Below are 13,311 nucleotides of genomic sequence, written 5' to 3'. Positions count from 1 at the left end.
ATATGTATACACTATATCTAATTTGCACATTGTGTTCTTGGAGTAACATTTAATGAAAAAAGAAGTGTAATAATTGGAGTAATAATTGGCAACATTTTAATAATAATATCTAATATTTCATAGGAATATTGATGTATAATTTATTTCCATATTCACTTGTGTGTCTCCCAATATGCCTGATAAACATGATTTAAGTCCTGATGTCCTCTACAGTGGACACGTTTGAAATCAATGCCCTGTTCTGTAACAGAAAATATTTTTTTTTATTTGAAACCCCTTAACATTTTCCTGAGATGTTGTTTTATGAAATACAATTTGAAAAGTAGTCCAGTTTAAATTATAATTACAATATATTATCATATTTCCATAAGAATGCTACATTTGATCACTAAATTAATGTCAGACATTTTTAAAGACTAAGCGAAGTTGTTTTCATGGTGAAACCTCCAAACATTTGGTGTCTCTGAAAAGCCCTGCTGAATGTGCTCTTTACAGGACACCCAGGTTGTGTCATGTGACATGTATGATGTCAGAGAAATTCACTAAAATATAATGTCCACTACAGTGGACAAAAGTCTACTCTTGGGTCCCAGGAGGATATTAGTATGCTCCCTGCCTGGTTTTCATAGATTAAAATAGCTTTTAAAATACGCCTACTGGCAATATTAAAGCGGTTAAAACGTCTCCCCTTAAAACGCTATTGGTCTCGACTATTTAAAAAGGTAAAAGAATATGACTTGCCCTAAAAAAAATTTCAGTCAGAAGAATTTTTTTCACTTTAATCCCTGAAGTCCTTAACACAAAACATTAATAGAAACTTATTTATTCATCTTATTGCTAAGTGGTAATAGTGTAGTATAAATATTTTCTTACAACAATTATTTATATTTGTATTTCTCACACTTCTTACTCAGCAGTTCTACTACAGGAAAATATTTTAACAATGATTGTTCACTTGGTTATAATAATTCCACCTCACCTGATCATACTGGTTTTATACTCAACCAATAGAAATGTAAGTCAATAAAAACAATTAAAGGTGCTGTATGTAACTTTTTAACTCTACTAAAGCATAAAAATACCATAATATGTTTGCATATATTGAGGAAACATGCTAAGTTCTCATACTCGTTTCTTTGAAAAATACTTCTACAGCCAGTTATTTCACTTTGAAATGTGCGTTTCCAGGCTGGAATGTTTGTTATTGTTTTGGTGTGTGTGATACTGTACGTTGCCAGTTTGTCAATTTTCATTGTCCATTGCGCTCATTCCTGTTGCGTGTGCTCAAACTGGCAACCCGTATGAGCACCATCCAGTCTGAGGAGCAGGAGCAGGAGCCGGGAGAAACAACGATGTCTGATATTTTGAATTGGACTGCAGTATCTATTTTGACCAATAATTGTTATTCTTACATACTGCACCTTTAAGCATGAGAGGATTTAAGACACTAGTAGTACTAATCTGATTAATGAAACAATAATTTTATATATATATATATATATATAGAGAGAGAGAGAGAGAGAGAGAGAGAGAGAGAGAGAGAGAGAGAGAAAGAGAGAGAGAGAGAGAGAATTATTGTTTCATTAATCAGACATTAAATGCATTTATTTATTTATTTATTTAATGGGGAAAAACCGGTTGACTTCTGTAAACTACAAGGCTTTAAAAATACAACAGAGGTCAAAGGTTACTGCAAACAGAGTTTATTGATTTTCATACTCCCAAAATGAGTCATACCTTGTTTTCAACTTATTATATGTGATTTTGCATTGAACATACAGATATAAAAGGAGAAAAGAGAATGGAGGCATATTAGTTGAAAGGGACTACTTCATTCTAAAGTAGACTGCAGTGTGTTTAAAGCAATACAACTGAAATATCTGGAGGTCCGGGATGTAGTGGCCAACAAAAAACACCACCGTAATAAAGCACCACGCTGACCCTCATAACACATGACTCTGTAAACGTATTCCTATCCAAAACCAAACAGTGAGATGAAATGTATCTACTGTAAAAAAAAAAAAAAAAAATCTGCATTTTATTTTAAAACATTACTTGTTTTAGCTTGCAGTGCCTGGCAGAAACAGTACATATACATACTTCAAGGTTAATATATAGGCTAATACTGAAAGAAACTAAGACTTTGGAAACAGGGCACTTTAATTCTAATCAGAAGATTAGACAATGTACTAAAGATAACTTACTGTTGTTCCTTTCAGAAACTTGTGAGACAAATATAAGTTAAATGCATAATGAATGTTTAATAAGTTTGATCTGGATATAGGTATTAAGTTTGTGTATGTATGATGCTTTATGATTATTATAATTACTATTATTTGTTACATTATTTGTTGTAAAATTTCCCTCTACCATTACTTCTACATTCATATTTGTATTACAAATATTTTCCATGTTTTTAAACATTCATTGGCTACCAAGTTTGATTTATACTGCATTATTTAAGCTGTACACATCTCTTTCGAATTTTTTATTATTGTTATGATAATGTGAGAGATATGTTTTAGTGCTTATAATGGTTTTGCTGCCCTAGTGTAAGGGTATTTATAAGGTGATTAGGCCTGTGACAGCCATAGTGGGAAACCTGAGTTATGAGAGGGTAAAACTCTTATATTAAACATTTAGCACCATATTAAATAAATATATCAGTTCATGCTTTGAAAAAGTCATATTTAACATAGCTGTTTTGGAACAAAAAAAAAAAAACTGCCCTCATCTTTGTCTTTTCTTTAGTACCATGACTGTACTTCTTAATGAATTAATATATAATAGCATTAATATGTTCACATTTGAATATAATATTATTATAATATTCATATTCATATGTTTGTTGGAATAGTGGAAAATAGCTTTTACAACACTTAGGACAGTCTAAAAGCACACTAAACACTGTGCTTATTGCATATAGAGCATGTTAATGCCATGCACCTTCATTACCACACCTCCTGCTAGCTGAGCGCCATTTACAAAAGGAAACGCTTCTCCCGTGTCTCTATGAAAATTCTATAAGTTCCAATGCAAAGAACACAGTATTACATTTGCAACCATTTTAAAGAAATAAGGCAGATTAACAAAACTATGCATGTTATTTATAGTCAAAATACATACTGAAGCATGCCTAGAAGAAACTCAATACATAAAAAAAAAAATCAAGACAAAAAGAATTTTTTTTTTACTACAAATATTTTTGGTTAAATTTGATCAGGTTCCTGTGCTTTTATTTGTATACAGAGTGAATGTGGTATGTGACTCTAGTATAGGAAAACACAATAAAACATAAAGAGCAATACATGTGGACATTAGCAACGCCTCATTAGCTTAGATACAGGCAGCAGTGTAATCTACATTTCATATAGCTAAATTCTTACAAATTATATAATGTAAAAAATAAAATGGTGTTAATAATCTGTTCCATTTCACCTGTGTCACATTCTGTCCAGGGGTTTATTTCTTCTTAGCGAACAGACTAAACCTTTTCTCCTTGTCCTTCTTGGTTGAGGGGACCTCTAGAGTAGTGGAAGAAGGTGGAGGTAGGCTTTGTGCCTTCACTCCTGATGGCCCTGCAACTGGTTCTTCTGTCAGAGCTTGTGTTGCCTGCTCTATAGCCTGAGTCCAGTTCTGGAGCTCCTCCTGTGGACAGAGAGACAAAACAAAACCATCATTAAAGTTGTTCAGTTGCTTATTTCAAAGATTACGCTACAAATTAGGGACTAATTGGAAGAAGCATTCAATAGCTCACCTCATCTTTACACTGGAACAGATATTCACTTCCATCTTCATGTCTAAGAAACCAGGAAATGGAACAAGGATAAAACGGGTAAGCAAGGCCTATATGTAATATACCTCACAATCTCACAACAATGAGGTATATTACATTTTATGTTTAACTTATTATAAAGATTGATAACCAAAACCCTTACCGGAGTTTGAACACATGCTTCCTTTTTTTATAGTTGGTCAAGATCTCGCATGAAGCATTGGTGAGGGTCAGGGGTTCCTCACCATGGTAGGTGACACTGTGACTAAAGCTCTTGGCATCCTTGTAGGCAGAGAGCTGTCCAGGCTTAAGCACACAGTAAAGGTTGTTCCAGGACCTGAGAAAAGAAAGTTTTGATTGGTAAAATGATGGCTACTTACTGTGATTGAAAATGTATCTTGAAGCATTATACTTAATCAAGACAAATAGATTTCTTCTGAAAATGTAAATGCAACAATGCTGTTCTGAGTGGTTCTCAGTGGTCAAAAGAGCCCAGTCGCTGTGATATTCTGGTCTCTAGATATTGCTTGGGTCCTTCAATATATAATGTAGTATTTTTATCTGTTTTATTGTCTGCCAGGAGAAAATTACATATAATAGTGATACCTTAGCAAACACCAATAATTACATAATTTTGCTGACCAACAAAAACAACTGCTAACCTGTTGGATGCCTTTTTATTATGTCCTTCCATCTCATGTTTGCGGGCTAGAGTTCCCTCCATCAAGACTGGTTGAACTTGTGAAGATTCAGTGGGAAGTGTGGCAGATTTTTCTGTCTCTTTGGAAACCTGAATGGAAGTGGAAGGGTCCAGCTCTATTGAGCCACTTTCCTGCATCTCTGAGATCAAAGGCACAGTGGAGTCCCCTGCTGTGCCATCAACTCCACCGGAACTAGGCTCTATTACTCCTAAACCAGACTGAAGACCACATGAGTACAAAGTTCAGGTACAAATTAAGAAATAATTACATTATTACAATTAATATTTAAAAAATAATTTTTCAGTACAAAAAGGAGTAAAATAATATTATAGGCTGTATTTACATTTAGAGATGACAATATGAAATGTGAAAGTATATCTGACACGAAGAATGTACTTATACAAAACGTAAACTCACCAGAGACTGTTCTTCTGTGGGGTAGAGTTGTGAGGACTCCTCTGCAAAACCAGTGTCTTCTCTCCTGGAGGTCAAATGTCAACTTTTAATATGGAATACAGAGGAAGGGAAGTACAGTGTTCCCCAGATCTTATGTTTACCTGCTGTCTTTCTCTTCCTCTTGTCTGTACTGCTCTATGTCCAGTTGTTGTTTCCGAATTTCCAACAGCTCCAACTACAACAGATTATAAATAGTCAGTAACGTTTTTGCATTTGAGTGGTGCCTGCCATTGCAAACAATTCACATGATTTGAGGTATTATTAATGTATTGAGCACAAATGGTGTAGGATGAGTTTAAAACATGTCAAAGTTAAAAACACACACAACACATACTGTTGTAAGACGTTCCAGTGCTGAAAAACGTTCTTCCCATGTAGCAGTGGATTTCTCAAAGGCTTCATGCCTCTTGAGTAGTTTTTCGACCTCATCCACTGTTTGGCCTAGATCCCTGCTCGCCACGTATGGCTCTTGGGCAATCAGCCAAGCCTCTGCCACAGATGCATCCCGAGCAAACTGACATACCTCCAACACTAGAAGGAGATATAATTATAAGCAGCTGTGAGCACTATTCCTGTGTGTCTTTTCATGTGTGTATGCTGACATTTGTGGACTTACAAAGTCTAAGCCAATCCCATCTATCGTCCCATTTGAGCATCATCTCTTTCCTCTTCTCAACCAGATGCATCAGCTTCTCCTTAATCTGTGAGTACAAGTATAAATGAAAATGAATGTCTCCTGCCAGACACTTTGTTATGGCAGACAGCTACACTGCTACCTCCTGTGTCTGGTTACCTCTGCAGAGTCCTTGTGCTTGCGTTCCAGGAGGGCCTGGCCTAGCTCTACACACTGATTAAACTTTGCTTCACGGGTCTCAATCTCAGCACGGATTCCTTGGTGATACTTCATTAGGAGCTCCACCGAGGAGACATCTCTTCAGTGGACAACAAGAAACAAACCTCATTAAAAATGGGAACATGGACACCTCTACTGTGATGACCACAATGATGCATTTTCTTACCGTGGCTTTTCCTGTGTCTCTATCTGCTGAATGATGCTTTCTATCCAGGCCAGCAGGTCTCTCACCATGGTGAAGAAGCGGAATTTGTTTGCTGTATCCTCCAGTCGCTTCCTCCTACCTTCGCAAGCATCCAATAAGCCCTTCCAGGCCTCCACAACCTCTTTTTCAGTTGCTTGAATAGCAGTGGCCTGATCTCCAGCATACTGGGCACGCAGTCTATTTGCAGTCTCCTGGAACTGTTTCACCTGCAAGCAGAGAAATATGGAACATCCTAAACTTTTCAATATATAACATTTGACATTTTCTATAAAAGCCACTGACTTATAAATATGTACAAGGCACAGAGATTTCTTGAGATGAATACATTTAACTATTTATGACCACCAGTTGTTCATGTAATGTGTTTTCCTTGCCTGTTTGCCCAGGGAGCTTATAACCCTCTCAAATGCAGCATGCATTCGGTGGAAGGACTCTGCTTTGCTAAAGTCTTCACCCAGATCATCAGGAAGCTCATTCTTCTTTTCCTCAATGTGAGCGACCAACTCCTTCCCATCATCAAAATACCTGACCAAATTCACAGTACATTATGTTTTCAAGTCAATTTCTGTACCCCATACAACATCTTACACAAGTGAAGATATTGTAGAATAATTATAATCTTGTTTCATAGGCTTGTTTTTGAGTGAGATACATTGTGTCAGTTGTAATAATATAATCTGATAAAAGCATTGCACTCTTTAGTGACATTTAATCCATTTACTTCTTCTATACTTACTTAAGCAGGTCATAGGAGGCTGCGAGGAGCTGGGCACGAGTGTCGATGAGTTCCAGCAGATCTGCCCAACTCTCATTGACTCCATCCTTCCACTCCGCCATGGTTGCTGCCTCACTGTGGCCTCCTTCGATCATATCATCTATGATTTGGTTTACAGTGTCTACACGTTCTTGACCCACTGTCCCTGTCTCCCGTGCAAACTCCCTGAACTTATCTCGCAGGATCTAAAATATTGATAAGTATGACTTTAACAACACAATATACTAGTGCTGAATATGTCAATTCTTGCATTGTACATGACAAGACATTCTTTTGTGTGAGAGGTAGTAAATGTGCTTATGTTTGTGGGTAAGTTCTGCTTTACCGTCACATGGTCAAGGTCTTGGCCCATCTCTTGTGAAGAGGCCACCACATCACGCTCTGCAATCCACTGCTCAAGATCCTCCACTTCACGGCTCAGCAAGAAATGATGATATGTATGGTCCAGCTTCTTTTTTCGGTCCTCTGCTTGCTCCTTCAGCCCAGCATACTGCTTATCAACTTGTCCTTGTCTCCGGATGATGGCCTCACTTTACATACAGACAAATAGAGATTAATCTTTGTTATAGAGTGTTTTAACTTGCATTGGACTGCCTCATGGTACAGTTAAGCTTGGCCCCCTCATCTCAATATGCAATAAATTATATATAATTATATATATTGCATGTATTCTGACATGCAATCAGTCAAAAATACCCATCTGGGTGCTCTTCAGCCAGCATCTTCTGAGCACGATCCGCCAACTGCTGGACGGAGTATGCATAGTCATCCACTGCCTGCTTCAGAAGCAGGTGTCGCTTCAGCATGATCAAAGCACACTGTTCATCCTACAATCCAGCGAGAATAATTGTCAGAGACAGTTTATTTTAGTATGGCTTTTATGGCAGCACTGCACAAAGAATTTGGAACAAGCACAGAGTTTTTTAAGACATAAAGCAACAATACTGTTATTCATTGGCTCTCACAGTCTGTCATAGTCTTACCTTGGCCTTTTCATCTGCAATCATGTAGAGCTCTTGTTCCCCTATCCAAGCCTCAGCCTCATCTGCATCATTATAATACTGCTGGGCCTCATTAGAGCCATAGAGCCGTGCTCTACGTTTGTCCATCTCATCCTGCAGCTTTGCCCACACCTCCTGAAGCTTCTTCATCTCCTCAGACATGTGTTCTTCCTCTGGACTGCCCTCTGCTGCTGCCATCATTCGTCGGCCACGATCTAACACTTCATCAATGCGTGGCTGGTGACCGTCAATCTCCTTTTGTAGAGACTGTACAGGATATGAATGGTGTATATGAAAGGGGTGGGTGAAGGGGGCATAATACATATACTATAAATGATTTCCAATATTAAGTTATAGAAATAGACCATGTTGTCAAGTAATTGATGATCAGGAATGATTTGTGGGGGTAACTGGGAAAAAAATGGAAAACTCACTTGGTTCTTCTTGAGCAGAAGTTGAACAGTCTGAAGATTGTTGCCATGATCCTCTGACATTGCTATTGGTAACCTCTCGTTCACCCAGAGCTGAGGAGCACAAATGAAAACTTCTATGTAAGAGTTCTTTAGAAAAAAACTAATGAAAAGCTGTAGTTTGGGTATGCTATGTATGTACATACTATCTCATCTGCAAGATCTCTGAAGAACTGGTGCACTGCCTTAGCAGCCTCCAGCCTGCTCCTGCGTTGGGCGAGAGGTGTGAGGAGCTTCTGGAAGTCCCTCTGAAGAGTTTGCTGCTCAACCTCAAACTCGGGTTGGTCCTCTCTAAGTGAAGCATGCTGTTGTACAGCTTCCTGAAGTTCTTCAAGCTCCCGTGCACGATCCCGAACTTGATTCTCTGTCATCTAGGAGAGAAAAAGGCAGATTTATGCAGTATCTTATAAGGTAACATCAGATATGGAAAAACAATGCACAGACCATAATACACCATAATTGTAACTTAAGTGAGGTAATCTACTGTAGAATTGTAGCACACACAAATTTAATGTCACACCTGATGCTTCTTCAGTTGGATGTTGGCACTGGTAAGATCCTTGACCTCTTCGTCCACATCACCCTGAAGCTGCTGCTGCAATTTAGCCAACCATTTCTTTACGTCAGCCAGGCTCTGATCAAACAACTCGGAACGGTTTGCGTCGAACAGCAGCCGAGCCTTCTCTTGTGTGGTGCTCTCCAGCTTATCCCATAGTTCATGAAGCTTAGCAAGACGATCCATAACAATGGGCTCATACTCAGGCTTGGATTCCATCAGTTCCTGTCCCTCCTAAATATATGAGCATGGTTCAATGTACACATAATTGTTTCCATTCATTTGAACACATTGATACTAAGGAATTATTGGGATTATGTTACACAGGAGAAGGGGCCTGTCCACTTTGTATATGTTATTCAACACGATTTAAAATAATGTGAACCAAAGGCTTCATCAGAATCCTATATCATCATTTAATAACAATTAAAGCAGGGCTCAGTAGTTTCGGGATTTCTTCGCTGTATTCTCACTTTTTGCTCGCAGGTTTCTCTCTAGAGCTCCCCCCACAGCTTCGGAATAGATATTTGACAACACTGTTGTAAAAACTCGTTGGTGATTCTCAGACACCAGAGGCTAGTAGATCAACGACATCAAAGCAGACGGGACATTCTTTAAAACGTCTTCTTCATTCGGGTTCGAACAGCGTGAGGGAGCGCAATAATGACAGCATTTTAGCAGATTTCTTTTGGCCGTAAAGCAATTGTTTACATCGCGAGACCTGATATCACGCGATACTTCCTGACGCGGCGGCTGGCAGCCCGCTGGCTCAAAGTTGCAAGTGCGGATTTTCCGCTCACGGGCACCAGGGGGGTGCGAAACGACCACCATTCAACCCGAAATAAGTAATATAACCATTCCAATGACTCCGAAGCTGATCAGTTAAGGTAAAAAAGTTACTTAGTTCACCTTTAATCAGAGCTCAAGGTAGGTCTGTCTATGAAAGATATTGTTAAATCGTTACTCCTATGTAGACATTTTTTACTTCCGACACCAAACTGCTGTGCTCTATTAAAGATATGGAACACATACAATTGCTATATACCTTATCAATGTTATGAAGCCAATCCTTGTTCGATGCTAGCTCTGCCATGAAGGCTTGGTGTTTTTGCCACTTGCTATGGAGGTTTCGAGCCTCATCATATGATGTATCCTGTGCAGTCAACATTTTCTCATTTATCCACAGTGTAAGCTAAAAGAGAGAAGTAAATGTTTATTGAATGAGAGAAAGAACACAGTCTATCACAAAGAACATTTTATTAGAAGCAAAGCTGTGAGATCTTGCCAGTGAAAATTGAGTAAAGTATTGCTCACATCCTGGGTGTTTTGAAGGAAGTGCTGAAGTTCCCTGTTGTCTTTGAGTTTCCCTGAGACTTCCTTGGCTTTGTCTTGGTTCTTGTTGTACCTGAAGTCATACACACAAAAATACTTGGGCTATTTACTGGAATGTCTCTATTGCAAATTGGTGTAAAAAGTGTATATGGTTAAATGAACACTAGCAGACATTGACATGGCTTTTCTTTACTCCTCCATTTCCACTTTAGAGAGAACACTTTAAAAGAGCAACATAACCCCATGGATTAGGTGTACTTTCACAAAGAGATCAATAACCATCAGGGCAGGCGCCCATCTTAAGGAGTTACAGACTGCCTGGGCAAATGCAGGCTACTCCTTTACAGAATAATGCTTATCTCACTCACTGCTGAGTTAGCACAAGTAAACAAAGAAAGCACAAATGTATGGGTGCATTAACATGAACTTCAAAAAGAAACCTATGATTGTTTTCTGAATTACACTGACATTGAGGGATTACAACAGTCAAGTATTCGATGTTCTTATCATGCCAATTTATATAATATTTAAATATAATTCTTGTCATGCTAATATATTTCTAAGGCCCTTATGTAATTGTTTTGTTGTCACGGTAATCCATATTGAACTGAAAATCCACCTATTGATCCATTTTTCAAACCACTTGTCCTATGATGTCCTATGAGGAATTTAGAATAAAATGGCAAGTTCATTTTTGTGGATAGCTCATATGCTAAAATCACAGAAAAAAATTATATGTCTGACCTTGGATGTAAAATAGACCAAATAATATAAAAAAACATACCTATCCTCAATGGAGCCCATCTTGTCTTTCACCCTTCCTGAGTAAAGGTTTCCACTGTCCACCAGCCTCTGACCATTTTCCAGTGTGCTGAGTATCTTCTCTTCATTAGCATCCATGGTGGTAACAAAGTCCTCATGTTTTTTCAGGGCCTTTTCTGCTCCATCCAGGGTGTCAGGCTTGTCTACATGGGCTAGAGTGTATTCCTTTCAAAAAGTACAGAAAAAATGGGAGCAAATTAAAAGGGAGGAACAATGTTATTGACTGGCAATTGAAGGTAATTTGCAAAGAATAGGTTTCCCCAAAGATTACTCTTCTCAATGATAAGAAGACGGCATAACAAAATGACATCTATTTTGATTATAGATGAAAACTGTTTATGTATACCTGGTTATTTAATATGGCATCAGCCTGCTTGGCGTCCCTCATGAATTGCTGGAAGCCAAGACCCTGATCAAGGAAATTCTTGCGGCTGTCCCACATTTTGTGCAGTTCATCCCAGCCCTTATCAAGGCCCTCCAGCCTCTGCTCCAGCTGCTGGTACTGAGGATCATCTTCTTGGCCCTGAATGACTGCTGCTCCCGTGTCCCTCACACGATGGTAGTCTTCCTCGTGGCCATCCATATCATCCCTCACAGCATCGTGGAGACTCAGAAACTGCTCAGTCTCTGGTAAACCATCAGGCATATCTTCAGATGCAACAGCTTTCTGTGTCTTGAACAGCCAGGCTTGAAAATCATCCATGTCCTGTAGGAAGGTCTGCAGCTTGCTGACCTCCCCAAGAGAGTCTTCGCGGTCTTTCAGGGTACGTTTCAAGGAGTTCCATGCTGCGTCCAACTCTTCCTGTCTGACAAGTATATCAGAAGCATTTTCTGGGTGTTCCTTCACAAGCTTCTGGGCCTCATCATGCAGGAAATCCAACTTATTTTGGATGGCAGCGAGGTCTCTTTCCATGCCAAAGAGCTTCCTCTGAATGGTAATGACTGCAGCTAGGTCATTTCCAAGGTCCTGTGTAGACTCAATCACTCGTGTCTTCTCTTTTATCCATGACTCTGTTTCATCACATTCAAGATCATAGTTATGTAGGCTGAGGGCTGAATCCACTTTACGTTTCTTATCCTCCACCATTGCTTTAAAAGCTTCCCACCTTTGAGAAGAGAAAAAAGGAACATTACAAACCAATTCTAAAGTATTTTGAATGAAACTGGCATTCATATCCAGGATTATAACTTACCTCTTATTGAGACGAATTTGACAGTCTTTCACTTGTTTTGTTTTTGGATGTCTGCTGTCTTCGAGTTGCTTGGCTGCTTTATTGACGTTATCAACCTGAGCCTGCATATTACCCATTTCTTGAGCAAGAATGCTTAGCCTACCAACAAACAGAACAGGATTTTATGAACGTGGCATAAATTGGATTAGTTTCCCAGTTTATGAAACACACTTACAGTAACGTCCCTGGGTTCATAAAACCAATAGCCATACCTGTTTTGTACAACTTCTAGATCTTCCAAATTCTCAGGTGTCTCTAGCCCAACCAGCCAGGTCTCCTTCTGGCCCATCCAGAGCTCGCAAGCATCCGTCTCACTGAAGATAGTGTAAAGAGCCATGGTGTCATCCAGTTTCTTCTGCCTCAGGTCTGAGAGGGTCAGAAGCTCAATATACATATCCCGGATATCATTCAAACGCCCCTCAATGTCTGGTGTGTTCCTTAATTCCTCCGGAAGTGCATTGGCCTGTTTGGATAGAGCATCAATGGTGGCACCATTCTTAGCGGCTTCATCTCTTAAGTCACGATGTTTCTTAAGAAGTCGCTTGGTAGTGTATTCATCATGCCCAATGTCGTCACTGCTCATCTGCCGCATAGCATCAACCAGCCAGGCCTTGAGGTCATCAGCATCACCCTGAAACTGGAAGAAGCGTTGGGTGTCTTGTAGATTCTGTTTACGGAAGGCGGCCAGTTCCTCCAGCTGCTGCCACTGTCTTCGCACATCATCCATGCGTTGCTGCACTTTGGGGGAACCCAAGTGCTTGGCCTGGATCATGCTCTCTCCCTCGTCCATCACTTGCTTCAAGCTGTCCCGCCTGGCAGCAAGCTCATCCTCAAAGACACTGTGTTTGCTCTGCAGTACCAGCACACTGGTCAGGTCCTTACCATAGTCAAGAGAGGAGAAAATGTGCTCCTTTTCACGAATCCAGCTCTCCAGCTCTGCAATTTCCCATAAAAAGTTCCAAAGCCGTCGCGACTGCTCAAGACGGGCTTTCCTCTGAGCTGCCAGAGCACACAACTCCTGGTAGCACAGGTCCAAGTGCTGTACCCGATCACGGATCACTTGAGGGTCACATGGTTTATAACCTTGACAATTAAGAGCAGAAAAGTAAAATGACAATGAATCGTGTGTAAAG

At 39.5% G+C, this 13,311-nt stretch overlaps 1 protein-coding gene across 1 annotated transcript in view; it reads right to left on the bottom strand.

Moving 5' to 3' along the window:
- Positions 1 to 1,687: 1,687 nt before the first annotated feature.
- LOC311072209 (spectrin beta chain, erythrocytic-like) overlaps positions 1,688 to 13,311 on the bottom strand; it is a 35,607-nt gene continuing 23,983 nt past the window's right edge. The window contains exons 14-37 of the mRNA XM_084097043.1: positions 12,391 to 13,261; positions 12,140 to 12,277; positions 11,293 to 12,052; positions 10,909 to 11,111; positions 10,107 to 10,197; positions 9,838 to 9,984; positions 8,757 to 9,026; positions 8,383 to 8,607; positions 8,201 to 8,290; positions 7,749 to 8,033; positions 7,462 to 7,592; positions 7,091 to 7,295; positions 6,727 to 6,950; positions 6,365 to 6,515; positions 5,952 to 6,196; positions 5,726 to 5,864; positions 5,549 to 5,633; positions 5,267 to 5,463; positions 5,034 to 5,107; positions 4,894 to 4,957; positions 4,438 to 4,694; positions 3,939 to 4,112; positions 3,758 to 3,800; positions 1,688 to 3,648 (exon numbers count right to left, since the gene is read on the bottom strand). Of these exons, the coding sequence (XP_083953169.1) occupies positions 3,463 to 3,648; positions 3,758 to 3,800; positions 3,939 to 4,112; positions 4,438 to 4,694; positions 4,894 to 4,957; positions 5,034 to 5,107; positions 5,267 to 5,463; positions 5,549 to 5,633; positions 5,726 to 5,864; positions 5,952 to 6,196; positions 6,365 to 6,515; positions 6,727 to 6,950; positions 7,091 to 7,295; positions 7,462 to 7,592; positions 7,749 to 8,033; positions 8,201 to 8,290; positions 8,383 to 8,607; positions 8,757 to 9,026; positions 9,838 to 9,984; positions 10,107 to 10,197; positions 10,909 to 11,111; positions 11,293 to 12,052; positions 12,140 to 12,277; positions 12,391 to 13,261 (5,255 nt within the window). The 3' untranslated portion in view covers positions 1,688 to 3,462. The remainder of the gene's footprint in view (positions 3,649 to 3,757; positions 3,801 to 3,938; positions 4,113 to 4,437; positions 4,695 to 4,893; positions 4,958 to 5,033; positions 5,108 to 5,266; positions 5,464 to 5,548; positions 5,634 to 5,725; positions 5,865 to 5,951; positions 6,197 to 6,364; positions 6,516 to 6,726; positions 6,951 to 7,090; positions 7,296 to 7,461; positions 7,593 to 7,748; positions 8,034 to 8,200; positions 8,291 to 8,382; positions 8,608 to 8,756; positions 9,027 to 9,837; positions 9,985 to 10,106; positions 10,198 to 10,908; positions 11,112 to 11,292; positions 12,053 to 12,139; positions 12,278 to 12,390; positions 13,262 to 13,311) is intronic.

This window comes from Abramis brama (assembly GCF_963993115.1).
Source record: "Abramis brama genome assembly, chromosome: 21".
NCBI lineage: Eukaryota > Metazoa > Chordata > Actinopteri > Cypriniformes > Leuciscidae > Abramis > Abramis brama.
Note: the sequence above shows the minus strand (reverse complement) of the source record. Positions and strands in the feature narration are given on the sequence as shown.